This window comes from Clavispora lusitaniae (assembly GCF_014636115.1).
Source record: "Clavispora lusitaniae strain FDAARGOS_655 chromosome Unknown tig00000187_pilon, whole genome shotgun sequence".
Taxonomy (NCBI): domain Eukaryota; kingdom Fungi; phylum Ascomycota; class Pichiomycetes; order Serinales; family Metschnikowiaceae; genus Clavispora; species Clavispora lusitaniae.
Window position 1 is genome coordinate 116,550 of NW_027093980.1, and position 18,971 is coordinate 135,520.

General features: G+C 46.7%; 14 protein-coding genes across 14 annotated transcripts; 6 read left to right on the forward strand and 8 right to left on the reverse strand. All coding sequences in view use genetic code 12, as the record gives it.

Annotated features, from left to right (window-relative positions):
* Positions 1–444: 444 nt before the first annotated feature.
* Positions 445–1,134, forward strand: PGA34 (Pga34p; the record flags this gene model as incomplete). Its single annotated transcript, XM_002615126.1, has 1 exon — positions 445–1,134. One exon carries the CDS (start codon positions 445–447, stop codon positions 1,132–1,134), a length of 690 nt encoding a protein of 229 aa, XP_002615172.1.
* A 562-nt stretch (positions 1,135–1,696) lies between these two features.
* Positions 1,697–3,151, reverse strand: INN1 (Inn1p; the record flags this gene model as incomplete). Its single annotated transcript, XM_002615125.1, has 1 exon — positions 1,697–3,151. The coding sequence occupies one exon, from the start codon at positions 3,149–3,151 to the stop codon at positions 1,697–1,699; it is 1,455 nt and encodes a 484-aa protein (XP_002615171.1).
* Positions 3,152–4,771: 1,620 nt separating this feature from the next.
* On the forward strand, positions 4,772–5,419 carry RPC31 (DNA-directed RNA polymerase III subunit; the record flags this gene model as incomplete). The annotated part of the gene is made up of 1 exon (XM_002615124.1): positions 4,772–5,419. The coding sequence occupies one exon, from the start codon at positions 4,772–4,774 to the stop codon at positions 5,417–5,419; it is 648 nt and encodes a 215-aa protein (XP_002615170.1).
* A 378-nt stretch (positions 5,420–5,797) lies between these two features.
* Positions 5,798–7,345, reverse strand: RRP9 (Rrp9p; the record flags this gene model as incomplete). Its single annotated transcript, XM_002615123.1, has 1 exon — positions 5,798–7,345. The coding sequence occupies one exon, from the start codon at positions 7,343–7,345 to the stop codon at positions 5,798–5,800; it is 1,548 nt and encodes a 515-aa protein (XP_002615169.1).
* A 739-nt stretch (positions 7,346–8,084) lies between these two features.
* On the reverse strand, positions 8,085–8,489 carry FOB63_004063 (uncharacterized protein; the record flags this gene model as incomplete). Its single annotated transcript, XM_002615121.1, has 1 exon — positions 8,085–8,489. The coding sequence occupies one exon, from the start codon at positions 8,487–8,489 to the stop codon at positions 8,085–8,087; it is 405 nt and encodes a 134-aa protein (XP_002615167.1).
* A 116-nt stretch (positions 8,490–8,605) lies between these two features.
* Positions 8,606–9,403, reverse strand: FOB63_004064 (uncharacterized protein; the record flags this gene model as incomplete). The annotated part of the gene is made up of 1 exon (XM_002615120.1): positions 8,606–9,403. One exon carries the CDS (start codon positions 9,401–9,403, stop codon positions 8,606–8,608), a length of 798 nt encoding a protein of 265 aa, XP_002615166.1.
* Positions 9,404–9,463: 60 nt separating this feature from the next.
* lsm7 (Sm-like protein) lies at positions 9,464–9,921 on the forward strand (the record flags this gene model as incomplete). The annotated part of the gene is made up of 2 exons (XM_066102377.1): positions 9,464–9,472; positions 9,547–9,921. The coding sequence occupies 2 exons, from the start codon at positions 9,464–9,466 to the stop codon at positions 9,919–9,921; spliced, it is 384 nt and encodes a 127-aa protein (XP_065958273.1).
* Positions 9,922–10,371: 450 nt separating this feature from the next.
* On the forward strand, positions 10,372–11,118 carry FUR1 (uracil phosphoribosyltransferase; the record flags this gene model as incomplete). Its single annotated transcript, XM_002615119.1, has 1 exon — positions 10,372–11,118. The coding sequence occupies one exon, from the start codon at positions 10,372–10,374 to the stop codon at positions 11,116–11,118; it is 747 nt and encodes a 248-aa protein (XP_002615165.1).
* Positions 11,119–11,672: 554 nt separating this feature from the next.
* Positions 11,673–12,920, reverse strand: ARP1 (actin-related protein 1; the record flags this gene model as incomplete). Its single annotated transcript, XM_002615117.1, has 1 exon — positions 11,673–12,920. The coding sequence occupies one exon, from the start codon at positions 12,918–12,920 to the stop codon at positions 11,673–11,675; it is 1,248 nt and encodes a 415-aa protein (XP_002615163.1).
* Positions 12,921–13,623: 703 nt separating this feature from the next.
* FOB63_004068 (uncharacterized protein) lies at positions 13,624–14,106 on the forward strand (the record flags this gene model as incomplete). The annotated part of the gene is made up of 1 exon (XM_002615115.1): positions 13,624–14,106. One exon carries the CDS (start codon positions 13,624–13,626, stop codon positions 14,104–14,106), a length of 483 nt encoding a protein of 160 aa, XP_002615161.1.
* A 125-nt stretch (positions 14,107–14,231) lies between these two features.
* On the reverse strand, positions 14,232–14,702 carry RPO26 (DNA-directed RNA polymerase core subunit; the record flags this gene model as incomplete). The annotated part of the gene is made up of 1 exon (XM_002615114.1): positions 14,232–14,702. The coding sequence occupies one exon, from the start codon at positions 14,700–14,702 to the stop codon at positions 14,232–14,234; it is 471 nt and encodes a 156-aa protein (XP_002615160.1).
* A 397-nt stretch (positions 14,703–15,099) lies between these two features.
* Positions 15,100–16,218, reverse strand: QCR2 (ubiquinol--cytochrome-c reductase subunit 2; the record flags this gene model as incomplete). Its single annotated transcript, XM_002615112.1, has 1 exon — positions 15,100–16,218. The coding sequence occupies one exon, from the start codon at positions 16,216–16,218 to the stop codon at positions 15,100–15,102; it is 1,119 nt and encodes a 372-aa protein (XP_002615158.1).
* Positions 16,219–17,045: 827 nt separating this feature from the next.
* Positions 17,046–18,326, reverse strand: FOB63_004071 (GPI-anchor transamidase subunit; the record flags this gene model as incomplete). The annotated part of the gene is made up of 1 exon (XM_002615111.1): positions 17,046–18,326. One exon carries the CDS (start codon positions 18,324–18,326, stop codon positions 17,046–17,048), a length of 1,281 nt encoding a protein of 426 aa, XP_002615157.1.
* A 287-nt stretch (positions 18,327–18,613) lies between these two features.
* SMX3 (mRNA splicing protein) lies at positions 18,614–18,931 on the forward strand (the record flags this gene model as incomplete). Its single annotated transcript, XM_002615110.1, has 1 exon — positions 18,614–18,931. The coding sequence occupies one exon, from the start codon at positions 18,614–18,616 to the stop codon at positions 18,929–18,931; it is 318 nt and encodes a 105-aa protein (XP_002615156.1).
* Positions 18,932–18,971: the final 40 nt, after the last annotated feature.

Genomic DNA, 18,971 nt, shown 5'->3' on the forward strand with positions numbered 1-18,971 from the left:
ATATGGATCGCGGAGACAAAAAAGACGCACAAACTTAAGCGGAGGACAGAAGCGGCATACTTCAGTTTAGAGTGTGCATGCGTCCGAGTGCATATACGCGCAAAGCGGCTGCATCAGGAAATCGGGTTCCCGCAATAGGAAAATCGTAAGCACAAGGTGCAGATGAGTTGCCGTTTTCGACGCCGTTTGAAGCATCGCCGCCTGCACCCAACATCAATCTTCACCACTGGCCATAGCTACATCCCAAAGCGATTTCCGCTCCCTATTTTCTGTTTGCTTACACCTTTTCGTTCTCAAACTTTGTGCTTTGCTTCTGCGAAATATCCCTTTTTGACCCCGTGGTTCTGGTGCTTGAATATCTTATCCGGTCTGCCTCTCCGTTAACTGACCCAGTCGTTCCTTTGCTTTAAGCACTTTTTCCCACCCTAGTCACTCCTTTTCCAAATGCTCTCCTTCTCCGCCACCACTATCCTTGCACTTGCCGCTGTTGTGGCTGCTCAACCCACCACTCTCACTTCGACTGTGACCATCACCGAAACCATTTGGGATGATGCCACTTCGTCTTTCGATTCTGCGTCTGCAGCTTCTGCTTCTGCTGAGTCTGCTTCTGTTGCTTCTGCCGAGTCTGCGTCTGTTGCTGCTGCCGCTGCTGCCGCTGCGTCTCTTTCATCTGTTGCTGCGGTCTCTGCCGCTTCCGAGGCTGCAGTCTCTGCTTCCATTGCGTCTGCTGAGTCTGCCTCTCTTGTGTCTGTCGCATCTGCTTCTGAAGCTTCTGAAGCCGCTGCTGCTTCGATTGCTTCTGCGTCTGCTGCTTCGGTCTCTTCTGCTTCGGCCGCTTCGGTCTCTTCTGCTTCAGGTGCTTCGGTCTCTTCGGAGTCCGCGGCCTCGGTCTCTTCTGTTTCCGCTGCTTTGGCTTCAGAAGCTTCCGTGTCTTCCTTGTCCGCAAAAGCGCATGTAACAGCCTACCAGGGAATGGTTGCCCTCAACTCGTCCGTACAAGCTGCGCCAACAGCCAACACCTCGATTGCTTCCAGTTCGAAAACCCAAGGTTCCAGCCTGTCGTCTGCTGCTGGGGGTGCTGTTATCGGTGTGGCCGCTGGTATGGCTGCGGTTGTTGCTGCCCACTTATTGTGATATCCTGACTGTATTTCTTTACGTTTCTTATTTCGGTCAATTATGTTGTATTATGTTAGCGAGGTACTTGTTGTAGGCTTGATGTTCGTTCTGAGACTAGATGTAAAGTTAATTTCAGTTTACCACCTCAAAGAAGAACAAACTTCGATCGTTCTTTTGCCATCAAGAAGATTGCAGTCGTTGAGCATGGAGAAAACAGAGCATTCGTGATCATGGAGAAAACAGAGTATTCGCAATGTAGGTTCCAAATAATCGGTTCTACATCTGAAGCAATCAGTGTCAACGTGGAAACTCTTTGCTAATTGCAGAGCATGGCAAGGACCGCTGAAAGCATGTTGATACTAATTCTTTCAAGGAACCGTCTGTTCAATTTAGTCAGGCTTCATGATCTACCGCTTTTCTTTCACTCAGGTGACCAGAGTATTCGTACCAAAGGTGATATAAGCTGTACATTCTGCCTCTTCCGTTCCTAGCATTCGAGGCTTACTTCTTCCTCCCTACGTCTGGCTTCTTCCCTATCTGATGTATTCAGAGTACTATTATACAAGACACATGCTCCATATCAGTGTCTCCGCCCATTAATGTCCTTCAAGTAACTGTCCCGTTCAAGCGTATAATACTCCTTCTCCGAAAGCCCGCGTGGTATTTTCGGTGGCACTGCTGGCTTTGTATTCTCATCAACAACGCGCAGAAACACCGTTGGCGAATACCGGTCAACTTTCCACCGACCTTCTCCCATATATCCGGTGCTTTCTGTGCGCACATCGACTCGCATGTTCTCGCCCAGCTCCTCCTGTTTAGACGCAACGTGCTGCGACGGTGTAGGGGCATAATACTGCGGATCGAGCTCATGTGGGTTGGAGTAGATTTTAGGCTCTGACACTGGGGCAAACACGGGGATATCCGGCAAATCATCAGCCCCAAACGTGTCAGCAGAGAACGGAACCACCGCGGGAGTAGGCGCCAAGTCAGGCGGTGGTCGCCGCGTGGGCCTACGGTTCTCGCTACCCAGAGGATCCAGATGTGCTGAACGGCCGAATCTTTCTGTAAGCCGTTCATGGCCACCTCTCTTTGGGCTGCGTTGCGGTGCATCCGACAGTGACGACCTATTGTGCTCTCTGTCAGGGAAAAATGCACGCAGCTGGGGCCGTTGAGGATACGTTGGACGTTCTGGAGAATGTGGTGGAGGTGGTGGAGGAGAAACCACATCGTCATGGAGTTGGGGGACACCCTCGGGCTCTGCTAGACGCGGCTTCGGTTCCCACAAGGTCAGTGGCTCGAACGAACGTAAGCGAGACTTGAGTTTACTAAAACGGCCCTGCTCCTTTTTCTCGGTGACAAAAACGCTAGTGGTCGGATCAGCCACCAGATGTGGCCGTGGCCTCACCTCCAGCCGCGGTAGAGTTTGCTTACTGTGCGATTCAAAGGGGCCATGAGGTGGAGGTGCTTGCGTATGTGATGGTGATGTTGAACGAGAATGCAAATCCGACCGCCTAAGCATTTCCGGGCTGTGGGAACGCCGCAGAAAATCTGCTTCGGGCAGACTGTAGTTGCTGTGCTCGTAAGCGCTCATGGTGCTCGCCTTAGGGGGCGGAACAGGTGCGCTGGGGTAGAATGTCATTTCCAAGTAAATCATGCCTGCGGGTCGCCCTTGGCACAGCAACTCGTGCCATGCGTCCAAAATGTATTTGCCGCCCTCATGCAAGTTGGCCGGGTCCAGAAATACCCGCGAGCAGTCGATTTCCGTGTTTCCCACGGGTGTTGGATCGTTTTTCGTTTCGTCCAAAACATCGAGTTTCATGATGGGTTTGCGTTCTCGTGACAACGTGAAACGACACTCATGAGTCCACTCGGGCGTCTGGCCCGCACGAAAGTGGCTGGGCGTTTTCTGGGCCACTGTTCCGATCCGTAGAAGCGCGTATGGACATTGTTTATCTAGTTTCCGGCGATTGGGAAGGTGCTTTGCTCGGCACACCATTACGACAAGTGTGCCATCGGCAGTTTCTGGTCCATTCATTTTAGTGACCTAAAATAAAAAAAAAATTGAAAATTATGCGTGAAGTTGGGAGGTCCAACAGAAGAAAAGTAAACTAGTCGAAGTAGTAGCTGGGAATCGTAAAACATCTTGCCTGCAGGAGGTCACAGTGTTCAATGCTTTGCGCAACAAACAGAGCTGTATACACAACTGTGTTTGGAGCTGGTAGACCAGAGACTAACCCAGAGGATTCCTTAAATGAATCCTCCAGTGAGGATCTAGAGTCAGATGGTTTCATAGCATCAGCAGGAGCAGTAGATGGAGTAAACATTGATAAGTGACGTTTGATTGACATAGACATATATGTATCGGGAGATGGAGAGATGATCCTTAGAGAAGGGAATCCATCTTAGAGAGAATAGATGATCTTATATATCCGTGAGAACTACAAGGTGAAACCTTCTTAAAACAGAGAGGGGTACGATGTGTAGCCCTATAGTTTCAGAATCTGTAAGATAACGATGAAACTGTTCTGGAGTAATCCTGACGTGCATATTGCATGTAAGAGATTCTCAACACACAGGGTGGCTGGTGGGTCGAAATCAATAACACTGCCGTTTTCGTACAAAGGCTGATTCTGGTTCTTTTTTTAGGACACTTTTTTCTTTTTCTTTGCATTTTGCGTTATTTTTAACGCTGTCCATAAAGTTTCCAGGAGTCTACTAGAACCTTTTTTATTATTTTCCAATGATGATTCTGCTTGAAGATACAAGAACACATTCACACTAATTTTTCTAGTATGGAATACCCGTAAACAAACAGGAGAATGATTCATTGAAAGATAGCGCATTAGAATAGATTAAGTAGGACAGATGGAAGAAAGTACTGATATTCCGAAAAGAAGAAATTCACTGGTCGCACGTATTTCTACTTGGCAATTCCTTAATCTACTGCAACCACATGCTTCTCTTTTCTCCATTCCAATTAGCTGTCAGATACAGAAAGCAAGAGGAAATAAGCCAATGAATGAGCACGTTGAGAAGAGTCCAATACTAGCTCTTGAACTTCAGCTTACTAATTCAATTAATTATAACTTTTAGAGACGAGCGAAAGCAGTTGTCTGTATGGTCTGTTTGTTCAACTAGAAGTTCACCTCTCAGTCTATGTTTAGCTGCTAGACTTACCTATTAATCCAGTTGTATAAAATCCAATTAAATTCACCAGAACAATAATCTCAACATCCTAATCCCAATTTCCTTTGACCCGAGGAATCGAAGTATAACACAAGTAGTTATAAAACTCTTTAACGCGTAATAATTGTACGGTTTCTTGCAAGCTTGTCTTAACTGGATCTGTCAGTAGATTTTGTCAACACAAACTTTTGCACTAGTATTCAGATAATTGGATTCCCATACTGTATGCATATCTGCGCAGTCTTAAGACATTATAACCGCATATTAAAACACACATAATATACGGAAATTTACTTTTACAATCGCCGTCACAAACCCTCTACTGTCTTTTCCTAATACTGTTTCTTCAAATAATACCCAAACCCTGCTAAAACAACATCATTTATCATTACAGTGATCTGGGACTGTGGTCACGTGCGTGCCGGATCGCACCCATAAAAGCGATGAAGCATCGCTTCTCAAACCGCCAATGTCCTTCAAAAACAGATCGTCGGGAAAAGTCTTGTTGCCCTTTGGTCTAGACTACTCGGATGTTCTTTCGCAAGGCCAGCAGACGGAAAAACCCCAGCATCCTCTTCCTGTGCATGGGCCTTTGACCCCATTCGAAGAAAATGCCGCCAAACAAGCTCTTGCTTTTGCCAAACTAATGTACGACGGCCCTTTCTTCACAGGATCGCCTGATGAAGAGACAAACACCGGCCCCGCTCCAATACAACGATATTCCGACAAGTACAAGAAAGTCAAGAAGGTGGGCCGTTCTGTTGACGAGTACCCATACCAACTAGAGTTTTTCCCTGAGGAATTGTACTCGGTGATGGGAATCACGAAAAAGAAAAAGAAGTTGCTCTTGTCGTCATACAAGGCGGACGGAGGACTCGCACGTTTTGACGTGGCCGAAACGGAAGAACTGGCCCAGTCCATGTTGGAGAAATTGAAGAGTCTAGCCGAGGATCTCGATGCGGACCCACAAACGAACCAGAACGACGAAGAGGCGGAGGACGACGATCCAGACGACGAATTCGAAGAGGACGACGATGACGACTACAATGCGGAGAAGTACTTCGACGACGGAGACGACGATATGGGAGACGACGGCGACGACGAAGCTGCATTTTAAGATGTAATATAGAGGCTATAGATATGGAGATATCACGGACACATTGTAGTTGAAACGCCAATATAGAGGTTACTATTTCTGTTTATGGCCTTAGGTTTTCTTTTTGGCCATGAGTACTCTGACATTCTTACATTACTTGTAACCACAAAAGTTCAGACCTTGGCTGAAAATCAGTTTTAGGTTCAGGTGAGATGGTCGCTCTAGATGTTGCTCGGGAGAACCAAGAAAATTTGTACTACTAAATTGAATCCGTGTTTATACCATCATGACGACGACACTAGCTGAACTAACTTGCACAGTCTGAACATCAACTAATCTTCGTTTTAGTCATAAGTACAACTACAGTCCTCCCACATTAAACATCTTCTCTATGCTATGCTAAATATCAAACGTCAATGACGTCAAGGCGTTCCGGCCCTCGACCTTACCCAACCATCGTCCGAGTTTGTGTTCTTTGCTTGTGGCCACGTACACCACAACCTTCTTGTCATCTTGCAATTCTGCTCCATCGATCTTCACCACGCAACCCTTCACCGAAACAGAGCCCACAAGACTAAACAGACGGAAGCTCTCCCGCTCAATCTTCCATACACGGACTTCGCCGCTGTATGAGCCGGTAATGAAAATGTCACTGTAAGGAATGGCGTAGATGGCGGTGATCCAGTACGGCTGTCTTTCAGGAATTTGCCTGCTGGCAAGATCTTCGTTGGTTTCTGCACTGGCTTGGCCCGGAACAAACTGCGGCATCAACCCATGGGCCAAGCGTTCGGTGAACAAAGCCTTCTTTTTCGACAAAGACCACAAGGATACATTTCCGTTGTCTGATCCTGTAAGGAAATGTGTTTCGTCCACCATCGAGACCACATCGATCGAACCTTCAGCATAGAAAGTTTCATCTGTGTCGATGGCGTCTTTCCTTTTCTTCTTGTCTGAGTCACCACCGCGGAAGGTCAAACGAGACTCTTCGGCAATTTTCCAGAACATGGCAGTCTTATCACGAGAGCCAACAGAAACACACGTTTCTTTGCCCAAGGCAGAAATGTCGGTGATGTTGTCCTGGTGGCCGTACAAAATTTCCAACTGTGCAAACTGGTTGATGCTGAATGTTCTTACACGCAAATCGGCACATGCGGCGAAAAGCTGGTCTGTTCCTCTTCTGAATGTGATGGAGTTGACGGCAGCCCGCGTTTCCAACACTTTCAAACACGACAAGCTTTCGGCGGACCAGATTATGAGCCGGGCATCACTGCCGCCAGTGACAACATACTTTCCATCGGGCGAAGCCGCCACGCAGTTGATTTGGTCGCAGTGGTGATTTGCACTGGGATTCCGCGTGTTGACGTTGAAATACCGGGCACCGCCCTTGCTGTGCTTTATTCTCTGGGGCTTTTGCTTCCCTGTGTCTTTCCACTTGATCAACTCCATGTCTTTGGAAACTGTGTATATATATGGATGCTTCACAGAAACACCAGTCAAGTTTTTGGAGCCAATCCGCGTGCCTTTGGGCGAGACGTCCATCAATTGCTGCTCGATTTTGTCAGAGTAGAACTTGTAGACGTAACCCTTGGTCTCAGCCACGTCTTCTTGCAAACGCCGGGCCAAGTGGTCTTCGTCAATATCGGCGGCATCGAAATCTCCTTCAAGATCCTGGGCTTTTAGGTTTTCCAAGTACTGTTTGGCGAGTCGTCTTCTCTTGTCGGCCGCATTTTCTGTGGCAAACTCCTCGTCCGACGAAAGGTCGCCGTCTTCTTTTTCGAACTTGGCTTCGTCTTCGGTGCCAGATTCGCCCGAATCGCTCGAAATTTCCGAATCGTGAGCTTGTGATGCAGAGGGCGTGGCTGATCTAGATTTTTTCGCCACGCTGGTTGTTCTGTTGTTTCTCTTCCTCTTTTTCGAAGGATCTGAGAGAAACGGGTCGCCGGCCATGTTGTTCTAAGTTGCTAGCGTATAATGGGTTTTTTAAATTTTTGACTATGGGCCATCGCATCTCCATCAGTGTGCAGGTTGGGAGTTGCTTTGAATCTATATCAGCAGTCCACTCAAGCAATTTTCGGGAAAAACTTCTGAAAAAAAATTCGGGAAAAACATTGCGTTAGCTTGAATATTTAAGTTGGCTTAGCGGTTGGGAATTTCAATAGATGCTCTTCTTTGGTTTGAATGTTGATCAATCTCGATTCTTTGGCTTTGCATATTTTTGTAGTATCTCGAGTGTGAAAATAGCTTGGCTGTGAGCCTCTATATGAAATCTGTTAATCCTCTTAATATTTTACTACTGTGTTTTCTTTGAAGTTGGCTTATTGGTAGGATAGGTGTCCATCAGACTGCGAAAGCGCACTAATAATCACTGATTTGTAATAATCGCTCCAAATTTAATTTAATGTATCTTCGAATTTTGAAACAAGCTTTGCAATTAGGGAACTGCTAAGCTAATTGCACATAGTAATCAATTTCGGCAATCACCGATCATTATCACCTTTTTGGAACCGCAGATCGCACTCAGCATTAGACTACAAAAGAAATCATTCCAACACGAGCAGAACCGACTGTGTACGGAAGTTAAATTCTAAATGCAAAGCAATATATTTGGTAACTGTTTTCTATAGTCTTTGTCTTGGTTGGGCTTACGGTCAACACCCATTCTCCTCCAGCCATGGTTTCATCTCACTCAATCCTCCAACAAATCGTCAATGTCGTGGTCTTCTGCTGCATCGTATGCGCTCTGGTGGTACTCTCTCAAGTCTTCCGCCTGCTGCTTCAACGCAGCACTTTGACGCTTCACGGTTCTTCTGGTGGCTTTTCCCCAGCCAAAAGTCTGCGCCTCATCGTCAAGTTTGCTCAACGTCTCGGCTTCTTCGGTTTCCGCCTTCTCCTTTTCCAATGCCTTTTCCCTCTTGTCCTCGTCGATCTTGCGCTGGATCTCTTTTTGTTTGGCGTAGTTGGAGTAGTATGATCTCAAGAAAACATACAAGCACACAATTATCGTCAAGCGAAGATACTTGTGCAACGTGTCCTTGTCGACATAGTTGTAGACAAACGCAAATGGAGCTTGGGAAGTTTCCGATCCGTCCATTTTCAGCTTTTCTGGTGGCGGTGGCAGAAATTTCCAACATAAACTTGCCCGCGCCTGCCGTAGATGTTGCGGCTGTACACAGGTCCGACCCAAAGGCCCCAAATCAAAGGTCCAAATCACAATTCTTCTTCGTCGCTGGCAAAAGGATCAAGTTCGGGGAAATCGCCCACTTCGACCTGTTTGGGCCGAACAAACGACCCGTGGTTGGGCTTGGCGTCGAAAATCCGAAGTGTGCCTATGGTGCCATTATTCTTCCCCACAGGTTCATCAAACTCGACTCCGGTCCATACACTTTCGCCCTTGTCCAATTCGGGAATGCGCCCGACAAACTTCACCACACCTCTTCTCTCGCCCTCGATGTTGATCACGCGGCACCGCTGGCCCACCTGGATGTTCTGGGCCTTTTGCTCGTTTTCTTCTTGCGCTCTTTTCTTGCTGTCGTTATAGGCCGGGTCGAAACGGCCCAACTGCTGCTGTTTCTTCCATTGCAAGACCGAGTCGGCCCGTTTGTTGTACTCCTCCTCTGAGAGCTGGAACTCTTGTGTGGCCGAAACCTGACTGAGCTGCTTTAGTTTCGAGTTTGGGTCTAAGTCCATGACATGGATGCGCGAGTACGGCGCTATATTGTACTCGGCTAGCGTGCTGTCGTCCTTGTCGCCTATCACTTTATATTCGTTGCTATTGCCGTTGGGGTAATGGTGCAAAGCCATATACTGGCATTCGATTCCGGTAATCTGTTCCAATCGCTGTTTCAAGTAGCCAATGGTCCATCGCGGCGACACACGTCTCTCCGACGATGTGAGGTCCGACGTGAAGTAGACTGGGATATCCATGGAAGAAAGAAAAGGCAAAGAAAAAATTAAATTGTAAAGAAAAGATTGGCAGGTAAATTTCTCTGTTTGGAGTGCGTACATTTTCAGTGCGCATACACTTTCAAGTGTTCAACTTGGTAAAAGTCAAAAACAAACCACGACATGGATAACGTATGTACTTCGCATCTCAGGGAAGAAAACAGCAGCAGCTAACAATCTAGAACCACAGACATGGCGGTCGCCAGAACCAAAACAGAAATAGAAACGATCGCCACGATAGACTGGACAGAAACGATCGAAGATCCAACAACTCCAGACAAGACAGGCCCAAGAAAGAGGCCATCTTGGACTTGAAAAAATACTACGATCAGAAGGTGGTGGTCAAGTTCATTGGCGGCAGACAGGTGGTGGGCGTCTTGAAAGGTTACGACCAGTTGATGAACTTGGTTTTGGAGCAAGTGGTGGAGCAGCTCAGAGACCCAGAGGACGAGTCCATGTTGACGGAAAAAACAAGGGAATTGGGAACCGTGATTGTGAGGGGTCCGCAGATGTTGACCATTTCTCCGTTGGCAGGAACAGAAGAAATCTCCAACCCTTTTGCGGTGGAACAGAGTGTATAAGTATAAAGAATAGTTGAGAGGACGGTAGAGGAAAACAAGCAGGAAGTAAGTTAGAGAGAAGCACAAAAGTCAGGCACGAGACAAGAGTTAAAGAGTCAGTTAGGGTCTAGTTCATTCAAGAGAATCAGAGGCATGCTTCTCAAAGAATTGCGATTTCTCATTGTTCCTGACAGATACTCTCCAATTGTGTTCGGTAATTCAGTCATTTAGGATGGGTTTATAGCTCTAAGTTGATTCTGCAACTCAATTTCGTATGCTTATTTCGTTTGACTCTTTTGATTATTTGCACCTTTACGATTCTTGCGGCTTGTATCTGTCGTTCCTGATGCTACATGACGTGATTCAAACATTGGAGACATGATAGATGCATTTTAAGGAAAAATAGTACTTGGCTTTTCTCCAGCAAAAAATCAGCAAAAGAAAAGGACATTGCATTATTGTCATGAGATTATGTATCATACGGCTATAGTCCATGCTATCTCAGCGTCATGCGATGATCTGCACTACAATAATTTTTCTGCACACTCTTTCATCCAACATCCAGATATGGCCAACGAAGTCAGCAAAAACGTCATCTTGTTGCCTCAAACAAACCAGCTCATTGGCTTGTACTCCATCATCAGAGACAAGTCTACCAAAAGAAGCGATTTTGTTTTCTACTCGGACAGAATCATCAGACTCTTGGTTGAAGAAGGATTGAACCAGTTGCCTGTGGAAAAAGCCGTCATCAAGTGCCACGGCAGCTATGAATACACTGGTGCCCGTTTCTTGGGCAAGATCTGTGGTGTTTCCATCGTTCGTGCTGGTGAGTCGATGGAGCAAGGTTTGAGAGACTGCTGTAGATCGGTCAGAATCGGTAAGATCTTGATTCAAAGAGATGAAGAAACCGCCATGCCCAAGTTGTTCTACGAGAAGTTGCCAGAGGACATCAGTGAGAGATACGTCTTTTTGTTGGACCCTATGTTGGCCACGGGAGGAAGTGCCATGATGGCCGTGGAAGTTTTGCTTTCGAGAGGCGTTAAGATGGACAGAATCTTCTTTTTGAACTTGTTGGCAGCGCCAGAGGGAATCGAGGCATTCCAGGCCAAGTATCCCGATGTGAAGATCATCACTGGAGGAATTGACAAATGCTTGGATGAGCACAAGTACATTGTTCCAGGTTTGGGTGACTTTGGTGACAGATACTACTGTATCTGATCTTGTCATTGGCTGTTCGTTTAAATGACGTCTGCGTACAATGTTTACTTAATACATAATAGAAAATAGAAGAGTGGGTGTGATGAGGTTGCTAATGTGTTCTGCTTTCTTCACAGCAAAATCTCGATAACCAATGAAGTTGATGAATTATCAGTACGATATTTCTTCCACATCGATAAGATAGATAGCAGAAACTTTCATTGCTCAAATGTGTTTTGTACATTCCCCTAGAAGCACTACATTGCATCATTTCCACCTTCTTTTATGAGTTTACTATCTATCGCTTATGATACTTTCTCCGGTAGGAAGTATATACGTATTGGCTCGTCAATATTCGATGGAACGGGTCTTGAATGGAATCCAATAAACAGTTACACAACCAACCTAATGGTTAAGGTAAAGCCAGGCACATACTCTAAACCTCCTATGCTCCATTAAATATTGTGTCAATCCGTTAGTTTCACCTCTATGCACATGTTTATCATATAAATGTCTCTAAACCTCCTCTCATATGCTCAAATGCTCATTATGCCAGTCTGCTAGCCTCACGTAGATTACATGCATTTCCGATGCACAATGTCGGGGTCCTCTGCAAATTCCTGCGCTGTAACCCACATTTTTCTAAACGTAGAAAGCCCTGCCAAAATCGAGCCTCCTATCCATGTGCTGTATTTGCGCTCAGGCGGCGCGTATATTTTAATTTTCATTCTGTTGTCCTTGTTCGGCGTGGATCCCCATGTATATCCAGAATTTGTGTACTGGCACGCTTTCAACTCCGATATGAGTCGGTCGCCAAAATTTCGAAGCATTGTGGTTCCGCCCGACAAGAGAATGTTCTGGTAAAGCGTAGGCCGCAAGTCCAAGTCGGTTTTGGAAATGGCCAAAGCTGCAAGCTCGTGGATTCCAGGCGACTCGTCGCCGATAATCTGCGGGTTGAAGAGTATTTCGGGTGCCCGGAACTGCTCGACGCCCAAGTTGAGCGTGTGCCCGTCCGGAAGCTTGTACGACGAAAATAGACCCAGTCCCTCGTGGTTTGTGGCTCCAAGATATGAGTACAGGCCACTGTAGAGTTTCTCGTCCCGGCTCGGGTCCTTGGAAACATAGCAACACTTCTCCTTGATACAGCGAGCAATGTCCAACTCGGATGATGATTGAAGAACAACGCCAGACATACGTCGCACATTGAGCGCCAACTGTTCTGTTATGTCTCTTCCCGCAACATCCATGCGCTTTATGGCGGACGGGAGCGTGAATCCGTCGTACACTGGAACAATGTGGCTCACGCCATCACCGCTATCGATGACAACGCCGGTGGTCCTGCCTGACGCGTAGAGAGATAGAACTGCCTGGACCGACACATAAACGCACGGCACGCTGAAAGTCTCAAACAAAATCTGGCACATGCGGTCTCGGTTGGCCCGCGGGTTCAACGGTGCCTCCGTGATGAGAAGTGGGTGGTCTTCGGGCGCTGTTTGGAGCTCACGGGAATACGTGTGGTGCCAGACCCTTTCCATATCTTCCCAGTCAGTGACAACCCCGTGCGCCACGGGATGGTTCAACCGAAGCAAGCCTCTGTTTTGTTGGGCCACGCTGCCCACGTACGCTTCGGAATTGTTGTATTTCAGCACCTTCTCTTCCAATGTAGATAACAGCGACGCGGCCATGATTTTCTGGTACTTGGGTCTGCCGACAAGCGAAGGACCGGTAGATTTTGGTTTTTCCTCGCCAGCAAAGCCGGCCTTGATATTGCCTGATCCATTGTCTATCACCACAGGGTGGTTATATAGGGCGCCTTCTTCCATGTTTATGTGAAAAGACGCGAGAAAATGCGGCTGATTGTGCGAAGAATAAAAGAGGGTAAAGAAATATGGATGAATTGAGAAACTGAACTGGATGGAAAAGTCAAAAGAAGGAAAACCGATACGGGAGAAAACTGACCGGGAAGAATCTTGAATGAGAAGATTAGGTCGTTAAGAAAACTGAAAAGAAAACGCAAAAATTACTAAGGAAGTAAAATAGGAATGGGCTATGGCATGTTTTGGAAGTGAACCACGTAGTAATCACTGTTCAAGCTACAGTATGTCCAAAGCAACTCAATTGAATGGACGAATGTCAAACTTCTACTTTTGTTCCCTTGTTTCCGCTGTACGATCGTCTTTCTGTCATGCCTATTCTAACATCTCCTTTGAAACACTATGGCTTGTCTTTCGGAAACCAATCATGGCTCAACTTCTTTATTCAATCGCTTGATGGTGAATGTCGACATAAGCTACTTCGTATGTCTATTCAGTATGCATGCGTGTGTGTTGATAAGCAAATATCACCACGTCAGATATAAATCAGTAGACCAATCGTTAACCAACAAAGACAGCCAGCTTTCCCAAGTCATTAAATATAATGTCTCTCCTTTGTCCCTTTCTTGTTCTTTCTTTTCTTTTTTTTGTTTGTATCAGACCAAATCGTCTGTTTACATCCTGCGTATGACAAGTCAACCACATCTACATCATGGTACTTGTCACTCTTTCAAACGAACAAAAAACGCAGGTTCGAAATGCCTTCACGTTGATCGACAGCGACTCCAAGGATGGAAAAATCACCCTTTCGGATTTGGTCAATGTCCACAAAACTTTGGGCTTGGAGCTACCTTCAGACGAAACACTCAAAGACATGCTAGGCGGCGGGGATCTGATTACGTTTGCGCAGTTTTCACAGGTGATTGCTGTGGAGTTGAGTAAAGTCGACGACAAGACAACGATTGTCAACGCTTTGAAAGTGTTCACCACGGAGGAAAACAAGTTCAACCTTATAGTGGACTTTGACGAGTTGAAGGAAGCGTGCTGTTCGGTGCAGCTAGGCGACATTGGCTCAGGAGACCACCGCCTCTCTCGCCAGGCGTTTGACTCGCTCACCAAGGGCTTTGTGAAGGAGCAGATGGACGGCAAGAAGCTATTCTACGGCTCCAACTGGATCGGGGCGTACATAGAGTAAATGCAGAAACAAAGGAAGAGTAAATGCAGAAACAAAGCTAGAGTAAATGCAGAAACAGAGGAAGCTGAGCAGTAGCACAGCAGGCTTGCCTACAAACAGTCAAGAGGTAATCTATTAATGTACAGTTAGTTTTCGATAATCAACTCGTCGCAGCCCCAGTCCTCGTACGATCCGTCAGGCAAGTATCTTCTGATGACCAAGGGGATTTTTCTCTGCGCCAACTCCTTCATGGCGATCTGCAAAGGATCGGTTTCACCTTCGATGTCCACCAACACAGGCGCATTCAAAGAAATCTGCAATGCACGGGTTCCCAACACTCTGGCCCTTTCGTACTTGGTCATGTATGGTGTCGTTGTTCTGTCCTCTTTGGGGATCGCCAACTCCTTTGTTGTTTTCACTCTTACTTGAGCATCGGCCTCGCTGTAGCCGCCATGGACTATGGTTCTGCCATCTTCGGCTTTCATTTCGGCATCATTGCCGTTTTGGTGGGAGACTGGGTCTGGGTCGGCAAACTCGTCATCTGAAAAATGGTCTGGAGCATCGAAATCCTCAAAGTTTTCTGGGGCCTCGTTGTAAGCTTCCTCCGCGTCCGACATGATTTTAGATTGTTGAAGATTTGTCAACGAAGAATGCTGAGATGAGTGTATGTGGCTGTGTGCAGGATTAAACTCATAAGGGTTTACATCTTATCTCTTGCATCATATCGTCAAATTGAGCGTGAGTGTTTGGAGAGTTTAAACCACTTCCAGGAACACATTGAAGCTCTTAAGAGGCTAAATCTACAAAAATAAATCGAGTTTTCGGAGGGGCGCCAGAGGGGAATAAACGGGATGTACGGGTGTTTTGTTTCGCATGATTGTGCAAGACAGATTTGAAAGCTTTAGTAATAGTATGCAGATACAAAATGATAATGTTAGAATCTCAGTAGCGGTTCAGTTACATTCTTTGTACGTATGGCAGCAGCGTCTTATGTATGTGCTCTATGAATATGCATTACAACTCGTCGGCGTATGGCAAAACATCAGTGTTGCCCACAGCCACGTAGTTGAACTCGCCCAACTTGACACCCTTGGCGCTGTCGGCAGAGATCTTGATCTCTCTTGGGAACTCGAAGGACTCTTGCAAAGCAACAGACAACTCGGCAGCCTTGAGAGAAGCAGACAAAGAAGAAGCCGAGACGGCCTCGACAGCCTTCTTGGCGTTTTTGATGCCCTGAGCAACAGAAGCAGCGTCACCAGACACAGAAACGACGAACAAGCCGGCGTCTTGGTATTGGTACAACTTGGAGTCGGCGCCTGGGATCTTGGCCAAAGGCGAGTCAACACCAGCCAAAACAGAAGTGCCGACAGCGGCAGACAAGACTTCGTACTTGGCAAAGTCAGCCTTGGCCACAGGAACAGCAATGGCTGCGAAAGACTCACCAGCGGCAGTGATGCGGGTCTCCTTGCCGGTGAAGGACTTGACTGGCACAGCAGAAGCGGCAGAAGCAGACAAGTCCGAGAAGGCGGATTCGGCCACAAAACCAGCCAAGTCAGCCTCGTTGACGCCCGAAGCCACGAGCGACACGTTGCCGGCCGTGTACGCGTGTGCAGCAAACTCTGTCACGTCCTCGTAAGACACAGAGGAAGCTGGGTTATAGTACAAGGGGTTTCCCAAGCCCTTTCTGAAGGAAAGCGCGTGGAGAGCCTCGAGGCCAACAAAGGCGTTGCTGGCGGCGGCAGATGCAGCCTCGGCCTTGGCCACAGGCACAACCACCTCGGTGAACTCGTGTGGGCGGAATTGGGGCTTGGCAATGGTGTTGGCCAAAGCTTCCACGTAGTAAGGCAAGTCTTGCTTCAAGAACTTGGCGTTCAACACAATGGCGTCACGCGTCACGTGCGACGAGAACTGGCCACCCAAGAGCTCAGACTCTCTGGTGAAACGCAAGGCAGACTTGGTTTCGGTGTTGAGAAAGGCAAACTTGGACAACAAGTGAGCCACACCGCTTTTGCCGGCCTTGGAGCCGGAGTTGTTGACCACAAGGGAGATGGAAGAGAGACTTCCGGACGCGTCTCTAGCGACCAATTTCACGGGAGCAGAGCTGTACGCACGGGCGGAAACACGAGACAACATGGGGGAGAATGAAGGTGTAGCGATTTTTTTTTGGAGAAGTAGTGCGAATGAGACGGGTGTGATTGGCTGTGGGTCACGTGACCCACCCTCCACCGTTTGGCCGTTTTCAAGCTGTAAGGGGCGGGCTGGTTACAGTGTGGGGCTTTGGATGTCCGGCTTTGAGTTCGAGCTGAAGATGACTCGGCTCATGTGTCTGTATGCTTGAATGTTGTGTGGTGTGGTCGTTATGTGTGGGTTGTGTGCAGGTCACTATATATGCTAAGACTAATAAAGACACAAGAAAACACAAAATTGATGGTGGGCTGGGCTTTTCTGTAAATGCTTCATTGTGTTTTCAATCTACTAGTTGTCACTAGAACGAAGACGTCATAGCACCAAATGAAGCTCATATCGAACAACATAGTGCGACCCATTTCGTAAGATTAGGTATCTTGTTAAATGAGAATCGAAAGAGTGAAGTCAAAGTAAGATAAGATAGATAGTAGTTCTCTGGGTTGATTTATGAAATCGCTTTGTTCATCTTTACAATTTGAATCAAGATAAAAATTCTCACAGAAGGAATTGTCGAAGTGAAGATTATTAATTCGTGATACTTGACCATCTATAAAATGACTAGAACTTGGATGAGGCAATTTTAAAGCTAGTTGCCTAAACTTTAATAACCAGAAGCGAATTTATCATCTGTGGCTTTAAATAGTGCTTGCCTATAGTATGGAGAATCTCTAGTATTGAAAACGGATTCCAGAAAAAGCGAGCTCACTACAAAGAGAAGACACTCCCATTACCATTCTTTGAAGGTCTTGTATCGACTTCCATTTCTATAGCCACTACATTTGTGTCAAACGAATACTTTCAGTGTCCTTGACTTGGTTTATCTGGACATAGTCGTACACCAAGCGGCCCCAGATAAGATCCAAGAAAAGCAAAACATGTACGCCAGCCCACACAAGATTCATGCTGTAAAAGAAGTTACTGTTTCCGTTGCCCAAAACGATCCAGCAGTAGTAGAAAATAGGTGCCAAAAGCAAACACACAATAAGCATCAACATCGTCAAGGGCAAAAACTTTGTGCGTGGAATCACTGTGTTTTTGAAAATCGGAAGCATGGACAAGATGAATCCTAGATCACCAACCACTGGATATGGTTTCGTGAAAGAAACCCACAAGCAACATAACACCATTGCTAAAAAAGAGTCTCCTGTTTTCGGCAGCGAAGCGGGCTCATAGAGACGGATGGTGAGAGGAACAATGAACACGAAACTGTAGAGGTTGAAGATTCCCTTGTACAAGGGCGTGAAAAAGTCAAACATCTCTGTGAAAAGGTACCACCAAAGACCCATGTTGGGGGCTATTTTCAGAAACAGCATAACCGGCCAGTAACATTGGAAGACAAAGTCTTGCAGCGCCGTCAATGCAAAAGATAAGAGCATCAACATCGAAAGAGATGCCACGAAAATCGCCGAACACTGCACCACAACTTCTCTACCCCAGCTTCCTCTCCCAGATGCCATGTATGTCAAAGCCAAAAGGGGGAAAAGAAGGTACAAGGGACTGTAAGAAAGGTAGGAGGCTACTGCGAGCGATATGGCTCCGCGATAAGCGTTCTTGTCCACCAAGACCTGGGCAATCAGTTCCACAATTAGGAAATACGATATTGGTTGAGTCGAATGGGCCCAGTTAGTCAACACCATGAGCGGATTGAACAAGTATAACGACGCCACTAACGCATCGCTGAATGCAGTGAATTGACTTTTAGTTTTCTTCGACTGGTGCTGGTTGTACCAGCGGTTCAAGTTTGTAAGTTTGATAGCCACGCCCACGTCGACCGCAGCGAAAAGAAAGTTGAACGCAACTTCACTCCATGGGCCAAAAAGTTCGCTGAGGACCCGGAAGATCGCCACTAGAAGCGGTGGATGGTGAACAAGACCGCCGTCATACGCGTCCATGCCATTTTGCAAAAAATACACTGCTTCTCGAATGGACCGAAATGAGTCTATGGGTGTGGAGATTTGAGGAGTGGCAGCCAAAGAGTGTGAAATATGCGGCAAAAGCGTCGGGACGGCAAACCGAAGGGCGAACCCAGAGGCTAAAACGGCAGTTAGAGACATGGCGTTTATGCTAACAAAAGTACGAGTGTATCTGGAATACAATACACGGGAGTGCACACAGCTGGACCAACGCCAGTAAAGAAATGGTGACTTTCCTCCTCTGTGAGTGTCATTGGAAGGTATCTGAGCAGAGCATGCTACTGTTTGATGTGCATGTCATTCCTATCCATAATTTTTTCTGTTGTGTTTTTTTCATGTCTTTTGCTGACGTTTCCTCTGTATCTCAATAAGTCCTGCACTGTTATCATCAGCTACCATCAACATCTCTTCTCTACAGTTTCCACAACATGTCTTCCGTACGTAAAACGACCATTCCAAACCCCCATGCCAGAACTAACCAGCAGTTTCAACCGATTAATCCCAAGCCGTTTTTGAAAACGCTTCTAAACAAACAGGTGATTGTCCGTTTGAAATGGAACAAAACAGAGTACAAGGGCACGCTTTTATCCATCGACAACTACATGAACCTACAGCTTGACGAGACTTATGAAGTGATCCGGGACGAGAACGGGAAGCGAGAAGAAAAGATTGGCGAGATCTTCATTCGATGCAACAACGTTCTTTTCGTCCGCGAAGACCCAGACTCCATGAGCGAGGAAGCTTGAAGATAGAAAGAAACCAGAGGTACATGTACCTATTGAGAGC